The following is a 19,553-nucleotide window of genomic DNA, read 5'->3' on the forward strand; positions in this document are numbered from 1 at the left end:
CAAGACAGAGTGTGACAAATGCTACTAATCCACAAAGGCAGATTTTGTGAGGATGCTGATCAATTATTTTTGGAGCCTGAGAGACTAATACAAAATATTGTTTGGTCCCCAGCAAATCTCTGGTAGGAAATCCTGGCTAGGGCATCATAAGTTTCATAAATGAAGGCAGCATAGGTTAGAACTCACAATATTCTCATTCCACAGCTGGAAGTGCTACATACTAAAAGAACCACAAACTTTTCTTCTTTAAATGCAGTTTATACCTCACTAGAATGAGTAATGATGACAGAAAACCTTTGAGAGAAACATCTCTCTTCAGCCTCAATAATGATGAGAGGAAAAAACAGAGAACAGCAATGGAGTCCTTTCCTTTACAGCAGAAGAAAGAAAACTTGAGGGAGGAGTGCCTCTCCTCCTGGTCCTGTGATGGTTTTGGCAGGAAAGTGCCAGGGGGAAGAGAAGCGCTCTCCTAGTTTGCCAAAAGCATTTGGATATCTTTAACCTGGCTGGACCGCACAGAAGCCACAATGATGAACCATGGTTTAATTTAATCCTGGTAACTTTTAAAAGTCAGAATATAGATCAGATTCCTCATCTTGGCTTGTCTTGGCATTCTAGGTTCAGAACTTTCTCACCCTCCTAAGATCATGCCATTGCTACCCCAACATGCATTGTGGTGCCTGACTGAGAGAAAGCCTACTTTCTTTCGACCAGTCTTACCCCATGGCCATAAATTTATACCCTCTTTCCTTAACATTAACTCTTTCCTCCCACCAAATCAGAAGGCATCCCTTTCAAGAGTTTAACACAACATAACCATCCCACATGTCATCTACTATTGGTAACCTTATTCCACATCTGCTGTTGCTGGAGCTCACCTTGCATACTGGTACCCTCAAGGCAACACACTTTCGAGACCTACTGGTACAGGTGATGCCTCCCAGACTTGGGCCCATGCTGCTCAAGAGGCCTCTGGGACTTACAGCCATGTATTCCAGTGGCAGACAGGGATGACTCAAACGCATTATGCTGCCCCAGGGAACTTCTTCCCATGCCACCCCTGCCTGGCAAGCTGGGTTTAAGGAACATATACTGTATATCAGTGGTCCCCAACATGCGGGCCGCGGCCCGGTGCCGGGCCGCGAAGGCCATGGCGCCGGGCCGCAGCTCCCTCTCCCCGCCCCCCCCCCGCAGTAAAAAACTTCCCAGGCCGCAAGCTTGCGGCCCGGGAAGCTTCTTACTGCGGGAGGGCGGGGAGAGGGAATCAGGGCCGGGCGCGACCCGATGTGTGGGTGCGGCCCGATGTGTGGGCGCGGCCCGATGCGTGGGGGCGGCACGCGGGTGCGGCCCGATGCGTGGGCGCGGCACGCGGTCACGGCACGCAGGTGTGGCCCGATGCGTGGGCGCGGCCCGTGGGGTGCGGTGCGGCCCGCGGGCGCGGCCGATGCATGGGCGTGGCTCGCGCAGGCCACGGGCCGCGCCCCGATGCCTTGCCGGACCCCAGCCTCAGAAAGGTTGGGGACCACTGCTGTATATAATATATGATTTTTTATTTTTATTTTTCAACCTTTTTGGTCACCTGGACTTCAGAAACAACCTCCCTAAAAGCCCAGCCTGACATGTCCTATCACAGTATGCAAGAGCCAGCCTTGCTCCTCTCCTAAGCAGCAGAGACACAGATCGGGTGAGACGTCCCACTTCCAAGAACTGCCCTCTTGCAGCTCTACTTTGGGTGGTAGAAAAAGTCATGCTTCGTTTCATTGTGGCATACCATGTTCCCCACACCTTTAAGCCGAGAACTTCTTATAAGAGACAGAACATTCGGGACAGCTTCTATTTTGAGTGGCTCTTGTTAGGCATCTTTGTAGCTGACACAAGCACAAACATCACTGGGAAGCAAGTCAGAATTAAGTCAGGACTAGCGGTGGAGACCCACTTCAAGGATCGCTGCCTTGTTGTGGCAAGGGGGCTTGCGTAGCTCAGTGAAGCTATGAGCTATGCCGTGAAGGGCTACCCAAGACGGACAGGTCATAGCTGAGAGCTCTGACAAAAGGTGATCCACTGGAGAAGGAAATGGCAAACCACTCCAGTATCTTTGCCATGAAAATCCAATGGACAAGTTCAAAAGGCAAAATGATTTGATGCCAGAAAATGAGCCCCTCAGGTCGGAAGGTGTCCAATATGCTACTGGGGATGAGCAGACGGCTAGTACAAGTAGCGCCAGAATGAATGAAGCGACTGGGCCAAAGCCGAAAGGACGCTCAGTTGTGGAAGTAACTGGTGGCGAAAAGACAGTCCGATGCCGTAAAGATTTTTATTCCATAGGAACCTGGAACATCAGATCCATGAATCAAGGCAAGCTGGACGTGGTTAAACAAGAGATGACAAGACTGAACATCGACATTTTAGGAATCGATGAACTAAAATGGACAGGAATGGGTGAATTTAATTCAGATGACCATCAGGTATACTACTGTGGACAAGAATCTCGCAGAAGAAATGGAGTAGCCTTCATAATCAATAAGAGAGTAGGAAAAGCAGTCTTGGGATACAATCCCCAAAATGACAGAATGATCTCAGTTCGAATCCAAGGTAAACCATTCAACATCACAGTGATCCAGGTCTATGCCCCAACCACTGCTGCTGAAGAGGATGAAGTTGGCCAGTTCTATGAAGCCCTACAACACCTTCTAGAAGCAACGCCAAAAAATGATGTGCTTATCATCATGGGGGATTGGAATGCTAAAGTAGGAAGCCAAAAGATAACCGGGATAACAGGCAAGTTTGGCCTTGGAGTACAAAATGAAGCAGGGCACAGGCTGGTAGAATTTTTTCAAGAGAATACAATGGTCATAGCAAACACTCTTTTCCAACAACCCAAGAGACAACTCTACACATGGACATCACCAGACGGTCAACACAGAAATCAGATTGACTATGTGCTCTGCAGCCAAAGATGGAGTTCTATCCAGTCAATAAAAACAAGACCAGGAGCTGATTGTGGTTCAGATCATCAGCTTCTTGTTGCAAAATTTAGGCTCAAATTGAAGAAAGTAGGGGAAAGCACTAGGCCACTCAGGTATGAACTAAATCATATCCCCGACGAATACACAGTAGAGGTGACAAATAGATTTAAGGAATTAGATCTGATAGACAGAGTGCCTGAAGAACTATGGACGGAGGTTCGCAACATTGTACAAGAGGTAGCAACTAAAACCATCCCAAAGAAAAAGAAATGCAAGAAATCAAAATGGCTATCTGAGGAAGCTTTACAAATAGCTAAAGAGAGAAGGGAAGTGAAAGGCAAGGGAGAAAGAGAAAGATACACCCAACAGAATGCAGAATTCCAGAGAAAAGCTAGAAGAGGTAAGAATGCCTTCTTAAATGAACAGTGCAAACAAATAGAAGAAAACAATAGAATGGGGAGGACCAGAGATCTTTTCAAGAAAATTGGAGATATGAAGAGAACGTTTCATGCAAAGATGGGTATGATGACCAAAATGGTAGGGACCTCACAGAAGCAGAAGAGATTAAACAAAGGTGGCAAAATTATACAGAAGAACTACACAAGAGCGATCTTAACATCCCTGATAACCACAATGGAGTAGTTACTGACCTGGAGCCAGATGTGAAGTCAGATGGGCCTTAGGAAGTCTGAGCAATAATAAAGCTAGTGGTGGTGACAGCATTCCAGTTGAACTATTCAAAATCTTAAAAGACGATGCAGTAAAAGTGCTACACTCAATATGCCAGCAAATTTGGAAAACTCAACAATGGCCACAGGATTGGAAAAGGTCAGTTTACATTCCAATCCCAAAGAAGGGCAATGCCAAAGAATGTTCAAACTACCACACCATTGCATTAATTTCTCATGCTAGCAAAGTTATGCTCAAAATCCTACAAGCTAGGCTCCAGCAACATGTGGACCGAGAACTTCCAGAAGTACAAGCAGGATTTCGAAGAGGCAGAGGAACTAGAGATCAAATTGCCAACATATGCTGGATCGTGGAGAAAGCTAGGGAGTTCCAGAAGAACGGCTACTTCTGCTTCATTGACTATGCTAAAGCCTTTGATTGTGTGGAGCACAACAAATTGTGGCAAGTTCTTAAAGAGATGGGAATACCAGAGCATCTTATTTGTCTCTTGAGAAACCTATATGCAGGTCAAGAAGCAACAGTGAGAACCGGGCATGGAATCATTGATTGGTTCAAAATTGAGAAACGAGTTCCACAAGGCTGTATACTGTCGCCTTGCCTATTTAACTTGTATGCGGAGCACATCATGAGAAAGGCGGGATTAGAGGAGTCACAAATTGTGATCAAGATTGCAGGGAGAAATATCAACAACCTCAGATATGCAGATGATACCACTCTAATGGCAGAAAGTGAAGAGGAACTAAAGAGCCTGTTGATGCGGGTGAAGGAGGAGAGTGCAAAAGTTGGCTTGAAACTCAACATCAAAAAAACAAAGATCATGGCATCTGACTCTCTCAATTCCTGACAAATAGATGGAGAAGAAATGGAGTTAGTTATTTTCTTGGGCTCCAAGATCACTGCAGATGGGGACTGCAGCAAAGAAATTAAACGACGGTTGCTCCTGGGGAGGAAAGCTATGGCAAATCTAGACAGCAACTTAAAAGCAGAGACATCACCCTGCCAACAAAAGTGCGTTTAGTCAAGGCTATGGTATTCCCAGTTGCAATGTATGGCTGCGAAAGTTGGACCATAAGGAAGGCCAAGCGTCAAAGAATTGAGGCTTTTGAACTCTGGTGCTGGAGAAGACTCTTGCGAGTCCCTTGGACTGCAAGGTGAACAAACCCGTGAGTCCTAGAGGAGATCAGCCTTGACTGCTCCTTAGAAGGCCAGATCCTGAAGATGAAACTCAAATACTTTGGCCACCTCATGAGAAGGAAGGACTCCCTGGAGAAGAGCCTAATGCTGGGAGCGATTGAGGGCAAAAGAAGAAGTGGACGACAGAGAATGAGGTGGCTGGATGGAGTGACTGAAGCAGTAGGTGCAAACTTAAATGGGAATGGTAGAGGACAGGAAGGCCTGGAGGATCATTGTCGTACCTAACAACAACAAGCGCTGGAGAAAACTGTCCCATTCTTTGGAGGCTTAATATGCGGAAATTGGATTTTGAAATTTTTCATGGCATGGAGGTTAACAACATCATCTGGTAAATAGCACCCCACAAAGCTCTATTAAAGTGATTGGATATTTTTTCTCCAGGCAATTTGTACATAATGCAAAGCCATTTTTAATAGTACCTGTGACTAATAATGGATATAAACTAACCATAGTTAAAGTAGTGACCCACATTCAGATTATTAATTATGGTTAGTTTGATTAAAAATAGTTAAATCTATTCATTTGGCTTTAAGATTATTTCAGAATCCCCTAGAATTCAGCATGACAGGAAGGGGAGCCATTTCATTTAATGAAAGGTTAATTAATTTCCCTTTATTTTAAATAATACATTAGACTAAAAGAGAAAATAACGGCAGCATATAAAGACAGAGTAGAAGAAGAAGAAGAAGAAGAGTTGGTTCTTATATGCTGCTTTTCCCTACCCGAAGGAGGCTCAAAGCGGCTTACAGTCGCCTTCCCATTCCTCTCCCCACAACAAACACCCTGTGAGGTGGGTGACGCTGAGAGAGCCCTGATATCACTGCCCAGTCAGAACAGTTTTATCAGTGCCGTGGCGAGCCCAAGGTCACCCAGCTGGCTGCATGTGGGGGAGCACAGAGTCAAACCTGGTATGCCAGATAAGAAGTCCGCACTCCTAACCACTACACCAAACTGTAGGCTGCATGCACATGGTATTTGTTGAGCTTAGGGCCTGTCACTAGCAGGAGCTTATCTGGCAACAGAGGAAATGTTTCTGAATTTCAGTCTGATATTTAGGACATAGAAGCAAAGTCAGTAAGAAGGCAGTACATTACTTGCCACTGCAGCAGGTATGCTTTCTAAAAAAACACAATAGCCATAGGTGATGTGAAACACTCACTTTCCAAAACTAAATTCCTTATGTATTGTGTGTTGGTGTATTATTCATTGTGGCAGACATTATAATATTACTTGAAAATTATTTAGACATTTTACCATGTCTAAGAATCAGATCCAGAAACGGGATTTCTTGGAGAGGTGGTTATTTCATAGCATTTAACTGAAGTTAAGAATGACCAACTCTCAGCCTGCATTTACATATCTCACAGCATTCTATTATTACCACAACCTGTAGCAACAGGTTCTCAGAGGAACAAGGAAAGGTCAGCTGAGATTCAGCTATACTTGCTGCCTAGCAGGAACCACACATAAACTAGCACTGTCTAAGGAAGAAAGGGGAAACTTGTTGCACACTTTTTGAAAATCAGTAGTGTCTATTTCCTTCAATGTTACTAGTAGCTCTGAAGCTATTGTTAAAAGAGTCATGTTGCAAAATATTTCAGACCTTCCAGAGGATCCACCCCAACAGCAATGGTATTTTTCATGGTAACGTTGATGGAGACGACCACATCAGCAAAATACGGAATGTCAAGTGAAACCAGGCGAACATCTGACCTTCTGGCAAAAACCAGGAAGCTGGTCATTCCTGCAGAATTGGGGACAAATCAATATTTTATTTATTTATTTATTTGTTTGTTTGTTTGTTTATTTAATTTCTAGACCGCCCTTCCATATGGCTCAGGGCGGTTTACATACAACATCATAGGGGGATACATGGAACAAATCAACATACAACATAGTCAAATACAACAGTAACAATCCAACAGTGCTTCTAAACAACACAACTTCAGTGATCCCAATAACAACAATATAACAAGAACAGAAACTTAGCTAAAACCCCTGGAGAGGTCAGACTGGTTCAGGTCATTGGGCGGATGTCTGAGGAGGACCTGTGGTCAGTCTCAGGCAAATATTAGAATCAGAAAAATGTGGGTTTTGTCAGCAGGATCAGAATGGAATTGACAATTTCCTCTCTATTTGTGCCACATCAAGATTTCAGATTTAGAAGTTACCCTGATTGGTCATGGCATCCAAACTGGGCACTTCCACAATGTGATTTGTTCTTCATAGATCAAATACAATTCTAAACCAGAACCAACTTACAGGCTAGAATCCTGGTAGTATTTCTTGCATTATAATTTATTTATAATTTATATTTATAAGCAGGCTTTGAACATTATGTGTTCAGAGATTCTGTATTTGGAGGCCTTAGATGAGCAGGATGTGGGCTTCAATGAACAGGAGGATACCTACCTGGTGAGCAAGTCTTGCCATCTGGCTGTAGGTTGATGCCTGTGGGACACGTACAACTGTATTCCTTAGGGAGAGGGGCCAGGAGGCAAAGATGACTGCATCCACCATTATCCACTTTACATGGTGTGTATACTGTAGGGGGGGAAATGCAATGCATCCAAATGTCAGACTCAAAAGCCCAGTACAAGAAGTATTAGCATCCCTTAAATGCTGAAAAGGTATGTATATGAATCATGTAAAGGAGCCCTTTCCATTATATAGTTGTTAAGAAGTCTCTTTCACATGTTTCAAGTTAGACTTTTGCTGGGAAGCAAGATAAGAACTCAGGAAGAAAGCCTAGGCAAGCTCTCACGGTAATCTTCCGCACCTGGAGGCCTCTGCCGATGAAAGACATGAATATCCATGAGGTTCTCCAGGTTGTCTTGTAGAATTTCACGTTCCTGTCCTGTCCTTTTGTCAGCACTCTGAATGCTCTTTGCCTGCCAATCAGTCCAGTAGATCCGCCCTCCATAAACAGTAAGTCCAAACGGGTGAGGGAGATTGCTTCCAATCAATACCTGCCAATGATATCCAGAGGGCATTATGAGTCATGTCCAGGAAAACCAGCAATCAACCACTAGAAACTTTGAACAACCTTAAATTAACAGCACATAGCTATTGCAGTAGTCATGCACAAAAAGGCTAGAAAGTATGTGGAGGCCGCAAGAGAGCCTTTGGCTCTCCCCATTGGTCACTGTCTCTTCCCTTCACTCAAAAGTACAGTTTCTCTTGAGATACAGCTGGTGTCTTTTTCTGGAGAAGAAAAGCTAGCACTTTACATTTTCAATTGGTTGTATATATTATATTGTTTTGTTGTGTGTAGTACACGGTTTTCAGTATGCTATCCTCTATTTTGGTAATCCCATTTTATTGCACTGTTGATATTATTGTGCTATTCCATCTGTCCCGTTTTAATCCACCCTGAGTCTTGGTCAGAAAGGCAGACTATAAATGAAACAAATATGTACATTTTATCCCCAAGTAAGTTTATGCCTTTCCTACTTGTTACCCGTTTCCAGAAGCCTTCTCTTCCCTTCCCTTCAGCCAGGCCCTCTTACCCTCCTGTGAGAGCCGTCCAGGCCAGCATACTCAATCGTCTTCATACCAGCATCCGCCCAGTAGAGGCGCTGAGACTCATAGTCAATGGCTAGCCCATTGGGCCAGGTCAGGTTAGAAGAGATGATCACCAAGCGACCAGAAGCATCCATTCCTGCACGTTCAATCTTCGGGCTAGCCCCCCAGTCTGTCCAGTACATGAACCTGCACACAAGCACAAAGCATAATGTAGGACTCTGATCTGTGCAATTTTATCAATTGTTTGACACCAAACCCCACTATCCAACTGGCCCAGCAATTCCAAAAGCCACTTTTCTAGCTGTCATACTCAACTAGAGGCTGCACCACCTAGGAACAAATGAAGTGTCAAGGTTCAAATACCCTCTCAGACTGGGTTTACTTATATACTGCCATGAAAAAATGCAGTACAACACAGAAAAAGGAAACAAAAGAGACTAATCAATGTGAAAGAAATCTAAGACCAATGCGATATGCCACCCACATGCGCAGAATGCTTCACATTAGTTGCCTTTCAGGCAGTGATAACAAGAGATACTACATGGTCAGACCATAGGGCAATACATGAGCCTATGCTAAAAAGCTAAGGACATTTTCTCTAGGGCTAAGAATCCAATGGCTTTAACCCATGTCTGTATTTGTGGTCAGGAAGAAAAGTTTGAACTCCTGTATAGTTGAAAGAGCACTCCATTTCTAGGACTTCTAAAGGAAGTCACTCAGAGACAGGTACTACCACAAAGGGGCAAAGCTCAGTGGCACAGAAGCATTATTCCTGGGCTGTTTCCAGAGGGAAAAGTTTCTCACCCTTCAACAGGGTCCACTACAATGTCTCTAGGTCTATCTAGGTTCTCCCATATCAGCACAGTCCGCATAGACCCATCTGTGTTGGACACCTCTATCCGGTCTGTTCCTGCAGTGGACAGGGGAGGAACAAAGAATCATAAACCTCTGTAACCAAAGAAAAGGTCACAAAAAGAATCAACGTGGTCTCCACTGTATTCCCATCCCCTGCACTTATCCCCCCCTGCCAATGGAAGATATACGTTAATACACTCAAGATTATATACTCAACAGACCTGAAAGGGACTCTCCTGAATCCCACATCTCAGCTGTTCAAGTGATTGATAAACAAGGCTGCCAATTCTCAGCATTTTTATTTGGAAGCAAGTTCCACCAAAATCAATAGAATGGAGGGACACAGCGGGCATAATCAAGTCACTTCAGGCTTCACATTAGGGGGACTGCACGTTTAAATGCTCATCACCTATATGGGAAAAACCCTTTCTGAAATAGCGCTTCACAGGAAAAAGATATATCACCTTTTGACCACAACATACTCATTTTCCCCCTGGGGAGCATTCAAAGCCACAGTCCACAACTTGTAGTCTGTAAGAGAGGTTTTACCATTGAATTTCTAATGTATCAAATAAAGGATGTACCTCTACCAGAGTGATATCCATTGAATGATTTACTATGAATGTCATACTTCTCAAGTTGTCCATAAAGAGTTATGTATTATTCATGCTTTCAAAAAATGCATCTTGGGGACAGACTGCTTAGAATTTCAAAAGCAGTCTTTGAGAGATTATTGAGCTTAACGAGTAATGATCTTGTTCTGTTTTATGGAACAGAGAGCTTTAATACCTGCATCAGTCCAATACAACTTGTTGGTGACCCAGTCAATAGCCAGACCAGCTGGGCTTTCCAGGCTTGTGTCCACCACAACCTATGCAAGAAACAGAAACAAAATGAGTCTTATAGAGAATAGTCCACTGTCTGTTCTGTCTTAACAACACAAATGTGTCTGGCAACATCTAGCTATAAAAACCCCATCAGAATGGAGTCTCAGAAGTAACTAAATTTCTGCCTATAAAGAGATGGACGCAGAACACCTGAGTCTTGCTCTTAAAATGATCAACTGTGGACACACAAATGATGGCTGGAGAGAGAATATTCTTGTAATTATTCTTTTAAACAGTGTTTTATACCTTCTTATCTGATTCTCTTGCATAGTCTTGCAATTTGTCATGGTGTAGGTTACCTCAAATACCTTTGGGCACACAAATCAGCTAACACAGCCATGAAATAAAACAAGTCTGTTTTTCTCACCGCATAAATTACTAAACTGAAGATTCAGATAGATGCTTCAGCTGAAACATATTAAGTTGTGTGGGTTTACAGATAACCAAAAAAAAAAAAAAAAAAACAAGACATCATATGCATAGATATTTTAGACATCTTCAAACTGGATGTAGATTATCTATACAGATAAAAGAAGCTAGTTCTTACTAGGTCCCGTTCGGACAATTGCCTCTTCAGTTCAAAAGACTTTACCTCTTGGCCTGTTCCATCCCATTTTGCTCGACTAATGGAATCGGTGCCAACATCTGTCCAGTAGACATATTCATCCTTTGCATCCCAGTCCAGAGCGACAGCACTGCGCACATCAGCCAAAGGAATAACATCATCGGACAGATCTTCAGTGTCGAAGCTGATACGACGGATGTCCATCCTTCGGGCAAAAAGCAGGAACTTGTCAAGACCTGATCAAAGGTCGAAAGGTCTTCTTTTAATTTCTCTAAGTTCAACAACATGATAACAGACACAGAAAATTCTCTTCTTACATCTAACCTCTGCTGTATCAATGCCCCACTAAATGGAAATACATATCTGACCCATAGTTGAAAGCAGACCAGTTTACCAAACAAAATGAATATAACAGAGAAGGGAAATTAGCATCTGTTGCTAGGAAAGAGCTCTTGGGAGGAGATTAAAGAACACATTATGGAAAAAATTATTCAAGTGGAACAGGGTAAAAAAAAATGAGCTATCACCTCTGTCATTCTAGAATTGGGGGTGAGATGCATTTTGTCACTAGTCTCTCCCTCCATTGCAAGAGTTTTCGTAGACCACACCAAGTGTCTCTGCAGTCCTATGGCCAACTGTAGCCCGCCAGATGGCTCCAGGACCCCTCCACACAGAGGTCTCAAAGGCAACATTGTTTGTCCCTGAGATCTTGGTATTCACACTGCTTTTAACCATGGAGGTTAACTTTAGCTAACATATCTTCTATGAATTTAGCTAATCCTTTTCGTAACATTTTAAGCCAGTAGCTATCACATCTTGCAGCGGTAAATTCCACAAAGTGAATTATATATAATGGGAAAAGCACTTTCTTTTGTCAAGCCTTCCAGTCAATTTCACTGGGTTAACCCGAGTTCAAGTATTATGGGAGAGGAAAACATCATCTGAACAATCACATAGTTTTAAGCCTCTATAATATCTTCTTTACTCTCAAACTTTTTTCTTAAAAAAAAATCCAAGTGTATTAGATTTTTACTCATAAGGAAATGCTCCAAACCCTTGTTCACTTTTGGTTGCCCTTTTCTATACCTTTTCTAGCTCTAAGATACTCCTTTTGAGATAGAGCTACTAAATGGTATACAATATTTGACATGTGGCTCAGATGCATATAAATGCACTACAATAGTGGATATCTGACTGTTAATTTCCTTCTTTTTACCCCCTATCAGTCATTGAATTGCACATTGTATTTGTTTGTTCTCTCTCTCTCACACACACACACACCACTCTACCTTACTTCCACTCTTGTCTGTAGCCCCTTTCAAGCCCTCAAGTCTAATCTACAAATTTCAACAGATTCTTCCCAGCCTGGATATATTCAAAACAATATAGTCAAAACATACAGACTTTTCTCCATCACACTTACTGTGGGCACAGGCATGGGTGCTGGTCTTCCGAAAGCCTGTTGGACAGGCACAGGTGTAATTTTTGCTGTTGGGTAGGCACAGGTGAGTACAGCCCCCATTGTTAGTTCCACAGCGATTTCTCCCTGCTCAAATAGCCAAAGAACAAACAGCATATAAGGAAGCCAATAAAGAAAACAAAGACATTTGGGGGTACAAATGTGAAAGCTACAAGTCAACCAGCCTTGGTCTCTGTATGCACATGCATACACAGCACATAACTAAAAGATTCCTATTACACAAATTCCTGCCATTAACCCTTTTGAAATTCAAACTTTTATTTTCAAGGACATGACCAAGTTGTATGTGTAGATTGTTTTTATGTTGGGTGGTAGTAGTGGTGGTATAAATTTCAAATAAATTATACTGCCTATAAAGGCAGAAGTAGCAGATAGTTCACGCTCTGTATGTTGGGTATGTGAGGATATTGATACCTTCCCCCTTAAGTTCTACTAGCACAATGAAATATGAAGAGTAAAGATTGTCATTAATACTGACTGCTTACTAAAGTTGTAATATACCTCAGCTCCCTTATAGCCAGCAGAGGGAATTGGGATTATAGTTAAAAGTATTCCCAAGAATCACTTTTCATAAATATTTCTTCAGCTTCAAGCCTTAACAAAAAATGAGATTACCAGATAATACCCCCACACCCATGCACAGTATGTGGGCTTCAGGGATATTCCAAGGGACAGAATGCTAGACTATATAGATGTTTTGTTTGATTCCACAAGACTAATTTTATATTTTACTAGCAAGAAAACCCATTGCAACCAGGAATGCAGTGGGCGCTAGGACCCAGGGGACACCAGGAGGTGCAGATCTCTCTCTCGCTCTGTGTCTCTCTCTCCCTCTCGATGAGTGTCTCTTGGTGTACCTCGCAGGAGGAGCCATAGCAGGTAATTAGGGCCCCTTCTTAGGAGGGAAGCTGGGCTGATCAGTAGCTTGGGGCAGCTCTCTCTGTGTCTTTCTCTCTGCCTCCCTCACAGCAGGAGCGATAGGAGGGAATGAGGGCTTGTGTTCAGTCTGGCAGGGCTCTGTGCGTCTCTCTCTGTCTCTGGCATGTCTGAGAGGAATGTGGCTAGCATCCAGGGAGGGAGGGCGGGAGCTGTTGGGGCAGGGCCCTATTCCAACTTGGACAGCCAGACATATACCACCCACCAGGCTGTTTCACAAATATATAGAGGAACCATGGATAAGGATGAGCATCACAGCTGAAACGCACAATAAACTGGAGGACTAAACAATAATACATATTTGCCCCAATGTTATTAACATCAGAATGGTGGTTTCTAAATCACTGAAAATGGAAAAGTATTATTACCACCTGAACAGTCAAAGGTAATTAAGATCTCTGAAACTGATGATGATTCAGTCTCTAAGACTTAAGGTCTTAAAATTAAATACTTGCAGAGTCCTTCTATACCTCCTGGCTTTTCACACATACCATCCTGTTTTTTTTAAGTTTATTTTCACAATTATCAGAACCACCGGGGAAGGGTGTTTAAACAAGCATACTCAGAATTATAGTAAGTTATAAATTCCAGGAGTATTTCTTAAAAAACATATTTTCCACCCCATTTCCTTGTTCATGTCCATGGCAAATCAAGTTTATTGCTGTTTGGATGGCAATTGGAAGTCCTTATCTCCCAAAGTGCCTCTGCAGTTACCTGCTGGCTGACGTTGAGGGTGCAATGTGTGGATATCCATGGGGAAGTGAAGCTTGTTGCGAATGATCTCCTGATTCTTGCCAGTAAATTTGTTTGCACTGTTTATGCTCTTGGTATGCCAGTCAGTCCAATATAGGCTGTCTTCGAATACCGTGATAGCAAAAGGATGTGGAAGGCCTGCAGGAAGAATCCAGCACAAACCCATGGATTACTCTAAACCTTTAGAGGGGTTATAAGATAGGCCTTTATTTTGTCTCCCCAACCCAAAGGTGTTTTCTATTGGCAGAATAAGAATAGCTATATTTAAGAGTGCTTAATTGGCTGTACAAAGCCCACTGAAGGGCGAGGGGTGATCAAGCTCAATTCCTGCTGATACTGAGCAGGTAAGAAAAGTTAAAAGAAATGGTTTACACAAGTAAATGAGAATATTTACAGACCAAACTGTAGATAGTGTATTTAATTTCCACATGACCTGATGGTGCAAACCGCACTGAGGCCAGCTTAGGAGCTAGCAAGAAGCTTCATTACTGCCTGCAGCCTTTGCCCCATAATTATCTATAACATTATGTAGGTGGCATCCACAGCCTATATGTTGACTGTTTCTCTTGGTACTACCTACACTGTTAACACACATGCCCCATACCCTGTTTCCTTATCTCACCTTGGCTTATGACAGCTTTCCTATTCTGTCCATCCAAATCAGCCCTCTCAATGACATGGTGTTTGGCATCTACCCAGTACATCCGGCGCCCTGCATAGTCAATGGTTAGCCCATTTGGCCAGAAAAGGTGAGTGTCAGCAATGATGCGCCGATTGGAACCATCCATATTTGAGTATTCTATGCGAGGAGTATTTCCCCAGTCGGTCCAGTAGATGGTGCTATTGGAGAAGAGAGAGGAAATTCTATTGGCTGTTCTGATAAGCACTTTGGGAGAGATTATGGTGACCAAGGGTCCCAACACCTGAACAAGCATTTTCACAAGGCAGGCGATTATCATTTACACAAACCATTCATCTATATTAAATGAGCAGTCCAAGTATAGCACATAGGGAAGTAAGACGACCTTCGCTGCTCAGGAGACTGTACTTGAGCCAATTTCAGCCCGGAAGCTAACAGAGGAATCCTTGGCCATCATCCATCACTCACCCTTCCATGGGGTGAAGAGCAATTGCTCGAGGCTTTTCTAGGTTCTGCCAGAGAAGCACCTTCCTGTGGGTTCCATCTAAGTTTGCCACTTCAATACGAGATGTCCCAGAGTCAGTCCAATACAACTTGTCATGGATCCAATCGATGGCCAATCCACCTAGGATCCAAAGAAGAAAAGAAGCTTCTAAAGACTGCAGGCTGTACTCATGGGTGTATTTTGTTCACTGAAATCAGCAATATTCTAAAAAACAAATAAAACTAGGTATCCATTAATCTCCACGCCTGTATGTATTTTCTCATTTTCCTCACCCTGTAATTGTTAAAGACACTCACCTGGGCTCTCCAGCCCTGTGGACACCACCTCTTCCACATTGCTGCCATTCAGGTTAGCCCTCATAATGCGGTCCAGAGTAACATCAGACCAGAACACTAACTCTTTGCTGTGGTGGAAATCAAGCGCAATAGCATTCTCTAGGTTGTTCAGGAGTAAAGTATACTCTGAGCGGTGGGGCAAGACCTGCCGGATATCAATGCGATTGGCAAAAAGTAGGACAGGCTCTGGCCCTGTGGGATATATTCAGACAGAAGTGAGTGGATCAGCAAAACAAAGCTTAATAAACAACAAAGCTCATGACACAAAATGATGATCAAGAAAAATCTTAATGCCAACAGTACCAGAGTATATCCAAGCAGCTCCTATAGCTGGATCTGGCTTTTCAGCCCGCAATCAGAAATATCATTCTTAAAAGGGGGTACTATGTTGAGAAGCTATGTCCCTAAATGGACTGTGCCACTCATGCCAATGTTATGATCTTTATGTTTTGCTGTTGGCACAGCAGATAACAGTGCCAAGAACAGATACAGCTGCCATGTGGTTTGGGGAAATCAGATGATTCAAAGGATCCAAGCCTCAACAAAGACCTCATGTGAACAAGCAATATCTTGGCTCAGCCCTCAGCTACCTCAAAGCATTTAATTCTGTACAAGTTAATCATACACAATTTTGTTCCAAGGTTTCTCACATTCACCCACTCAGGCAGCTGCTACCTGACATATAAAGTATCCACTGTCAAGTTCAATGCATGCACACATGCAGGCATGCATTCATTCATTCATTCATTCAATTTGTACCCCAGTACTCCCAGTAACCAACTCGTGGCATAACAGTTGATAAAACCCCACAGCAATAAAATCCCATTAAAATACCAATAAAACATTCCAAAAACAATTAGTTAAGAACACATGGCAGTAAAAATCTCTGTCTCCCCATCCCAATACACCTGCTCCTGTGGTAGCATACCAAGATAGCTCTACTATTATCATCCCCAATGAATCAATTTCCTATCTTCAACTGGAGCATGGAAACAGAAAACGGACAAAGAAAGGGCACAGTGCAAGCAGCAATTGGCAAGTAGATGCCAAAAAGAAGAAGAAGAAGAAGAAGAAGAAGAAGAAGAAGAAGAAGAATTGGTTCTTATATGCTGCTTTTCTCTACCCAAAGGAGGCTCAAAGCGGCTTACAGTCGCCTTCCCATTCCTCTCCCCACAACAGACATCCTGTGAGGTGGGTGAGGCTGAGAGAGCCCTGATATCACTGCTCGGTCAGAACAGTTTTATCAGTGCCGTGGCGAGCCCAAGGTCACCCAGCTGGTTGCTTGTGGGGGGGAGCGCAGAATCGAACCCGGCATGCCAGATTAGAAGTCCGCATCCTAACCACTACACCAAACTAAAGGTTCTGTACAAAGCCAGCAGTACACTTGCAGAAAAATTTATAGTTTCTACATAGTGATACATTGGCTATGCCAGGAAATCAAACCAGGCTATAAGAGCCAAGAATTCCTTCCTACCTAGGGCTTTGCAGCTGCGCTTGTCTGGGCGAAGTTCATAGCCTTGCTCACACCAGCACTGGAAACCACCTTCACTGTTGGTGCATCCTTGGCTGCAATAGCCCTCCTCTGCACATTCATTCAAATCTGCAACAGAAAAAAAAAGGAGAGAGTTACCATGCCCTTACGTATTCAAAGCTGAATCCTCCTTAGGTTCTGAATTCCACTTTTCTGTGGACAATCTTTTCTGCTCTGGACACTGTTCATATTAATAAGACAGGGAAATTTTTCAGAACAGTGGGATTCTCCAAGAAGAAGAAGAAGAAGAAGAAGAAGAAGAAGAAGAAGAAGAAGAAGAAGAAGAAGAAGAAGAAGAAGAAGAAGAAGAAGAAGAAGAAGAAGAAGAAGAGTTGGTTCTTATATGCCACTTTTCTCTACTTGAAGGGGTCTCAAAGCGGCTTACAAATAGGGAATTTGCTTGGCTCCATCTATGGCACTTAACGGGTCAGACCAGGTTCTGAGTACGACACAAAATCCCACTCCATTCCTGTCAGTAACTTTTCATGATTTTACCGACAGATGTATGCTGTGCTTAAAACTGTTCACCTTGACACAATCTGCCATCCTCCAGGAGCCTGTAGCCAGTGTGGCAGGTACACTGCACTGTCCCTCGAGACATCTGGCACTTATGAGCACAGCCGCCGTTATTGAGGTTACAATTTTCCTCTCCGGTTCGAGGACCTGTGAAATGCACACAAATAGAAAACATAACTTGCTATGCAGAACAGCTACCGTTTTCCTTTGCATGATTTTTGAGCCGGGGCAGTGGTCTGGTCCCAGTCAGGGTAGGGCAATGTGATGCCCAACCAACTGCTGCTCTGGAATACTGCAGCACCTTGGCAACTGTTGGGACAAAGCCACACAACACCCCTGTGCCGGTGTTACTAGGCACAGGGCCTCTGATCAGGCTCACTGAGGCTGGTCACTCATGCCACCCTCCAGCCTGGGAGAGCCTAGGAACACCGGCAAGTTCTGCAGTCACCATGTGCAGGAGAAGGTAGAGCCCAGGGGCAAGACACTAAGACAGCGGTAGAGGCTCTTATCAGCTTGAGGGGGAGGGCAGGGAACAAGGGCTGACAGGACCGCTGTGAGGATAAAAGGCAGGGAAGCAAGAAGCACAGGGTCGGATGCAGGAAGAGGAGAGACAACCTAATGGTTGTAGTATAGTAGTATAGACGGTCAGAAGAGTAAGGTGGAAGAAGGACGAAGAGGAGGCAAAGGTACGCGCATGCGCATTTGCGCCCAGTGGGGCCGCAAACGCACATGCGCGGCAGTTTCGTGCATGCCCAGGGGGGGCTTTGCGGCCCCACCAGGAGCGCAAACGCGCTTCCCTCTCCCCCCCCCCTTGCAGAAAGAAGCTTGCCGGGCTGCAAGCTAATCTTCTTAAAATATATTTTGAAACTACACTTGTTCATTCCATAAGTTTCTCACACCCGGAGTCAATCTTATCTACTGGTATTAGTTATATGAGAGGCCATATTAATTTTTACTCCTTTGTTTCTTACTCCTCTACAAAGCTGTTTCATTCTGAGCCTCGCAGTCCTGTATTTGGCCTCAGGACTGAAGCACTTCTTCCCACCTCTGGCACAGACCTCCCCACCTACAATCTCTTCCATCAGCCTTGGATGCCCTCAGGATCAACTATGAGCCTATGAGGATGGCAGGCAGGGGAAACTTACGGCAGTTTTGATCTGGGCTCTCGTCACTCCCATCTCCACAGTCATTGGCACCATTGCACAGCTTTCTTTGGCCAATGCAGCGTCCGTTCCCACAGAGAAACTGATCAGGGGCACATTGTGGGCTGCCTAGGAGGAGAAGAAAAGGAAAAGTTATAGATGGTAAGCACTGGTAATTTTTTTTTCCAGACCGATCAGGGGATATGAGTTTACTTCCATTTGCCCATCCTCCCAAAACTCTAGGATTTGCCTAACCTGAAGTTGGCAACCATATCTTGTTCCCATCCAACTTCTAACCTACCTTTATCTGCCCCTCTGTATTAAGCTGACCCTCTCCTCACCCTAGCAGCCTCTACAAAGGAGAACCATGGCCCAGTTGTGTGGTGCCAGCCACTCGGTCAGGCCCTCCTGCATGGTAGAAAAATATCAAGGACTTGTTGGGGGGGGGGGGTGCCTTACTTTCCCTGCCCATACTATTTTCTCTTTCACTCCCTCTCCCCTTTACCTGCTGCAATCTCTCCTTCTCAGGCTTTCACACCTTTTATTTGCCTCACATCTTCAGCTACATTTATTATTCATTCACTTCATTTATACCCCACCACCCTTCCCCACAGTGGAGACTAAAGCAGCTCACATTATTCCCCTCTCTTTTTTTATCCTCACAACAACCTTGTGGTAGGTTAGGACTATGTGACTGGTTCAAAATCATTCAGTAAGGTTCTGCAGCAAGATGGGGATTTGAGCCTGGGTGTCCCAGACCCTCCTCTGAATGTCTAGCTACTACACCACACTGGATTTCATACAATGGCTGAAGCTGAACAATAGGGAGCTGCCAGGCCTAGTTAAGTCATGCAAGATGGCTGGTATCAGATCCAACCAGAGGTTGCTGCCAATGTCCCCAATGTCCTCGTGGGAGCTAGAGATCTCCCAGGATAACAACGGAATGGCAGACAACAGAGATCTGCCCACCTAGAGAAAACGGCTCCTTTGGAGACTGTGCTTTCAAAATGAAATAGATACAATTAAAATGCTT

At 43.9% G+C, this 19,553-nt stretch overlaps 1 protein-coding gene across 7 annotated transcripts in view; it reads right to left on the minus strand.

The window, feature by feature from the left end:
• Positions 1-19,553, minus strand: part of LRP4 (LDL receptor related protein 4) — a 141,956-nt gene that overhangs the window by 20,789 nt on the left and 101,614 nt on the right. For 6 of the 7 annotated variants that reach the window (XM_077322376.1, XM_077322372.1, XM_077322371.1 and 3 more), the window contains 15 exons: positions 18,524-18,649; positions 17,391-17,525; positions 16,806-16,931; positions 15,293-15,523; positions 14,960-15,116; positions 14,474-14,691; positions 13,813-13,989; positions 12,106-12,231; positions 10,710-10,918; positions 10,020-10,101; positions 9,180-9,285; positions 8,360-8,561; positions 7,630-7,819; positions 7,263-7,394; positions 6,454-6,594 (listed from right to left, as the gene is read on the minus strand). In XM_077322376.1, coding sequence (XP_077178491.1) covers positions 6,454-6,594; positions 7,263-7,394; positions 7,630-7,819; positions 8,360-8,561; positions 9,180-9,285; positions 10,020-10,101; positions 10,710-10,918; positions 12,106-12,231; positions 13,813-13,989; positions 14,474-14,691; positions 14,960-15,116; positions 15,293-15,523; positions 16,806-16,931; positions 17,391-17,525; positions 18,524-18,649 — 2,358 coding nt within the window. The remainder of the gene's footprint in view (positions 1-6,453; positions 6,595-7,262; positions 7,395-7,629; positions 7,820-8,359; positions 8,562-9,179; positions 9,286-10,019; positions 10,102-10,709; positions 10,919-12,105; positions 12,232-13,812; positions 13,990-14,473; positions 14,692-14,959; positions 15,117-15,292; positions 15,524-16,805; positions 16,932-17,390; positions 17,526-18,523; positions 18,650-19,553) is intronic. The other variant, XM_077322370.1, reaches the window with a different exon arrangement.

The sequence above is a fragment of the Paroedura picta genome, chromosome 2 (genome assembly GCF_049243985.1).
Source record: "Paroedura picta isolate Pp20150507F chromosome 2, Ppicta_v3.0, whole genome shotgun sequence".
Taxonomy (NCBI): Eukaryota; Metazoa; Chordata; class Lepidosauria; order Squamata; family Gekkonidae; genus Paroedura; species Paroedura picta.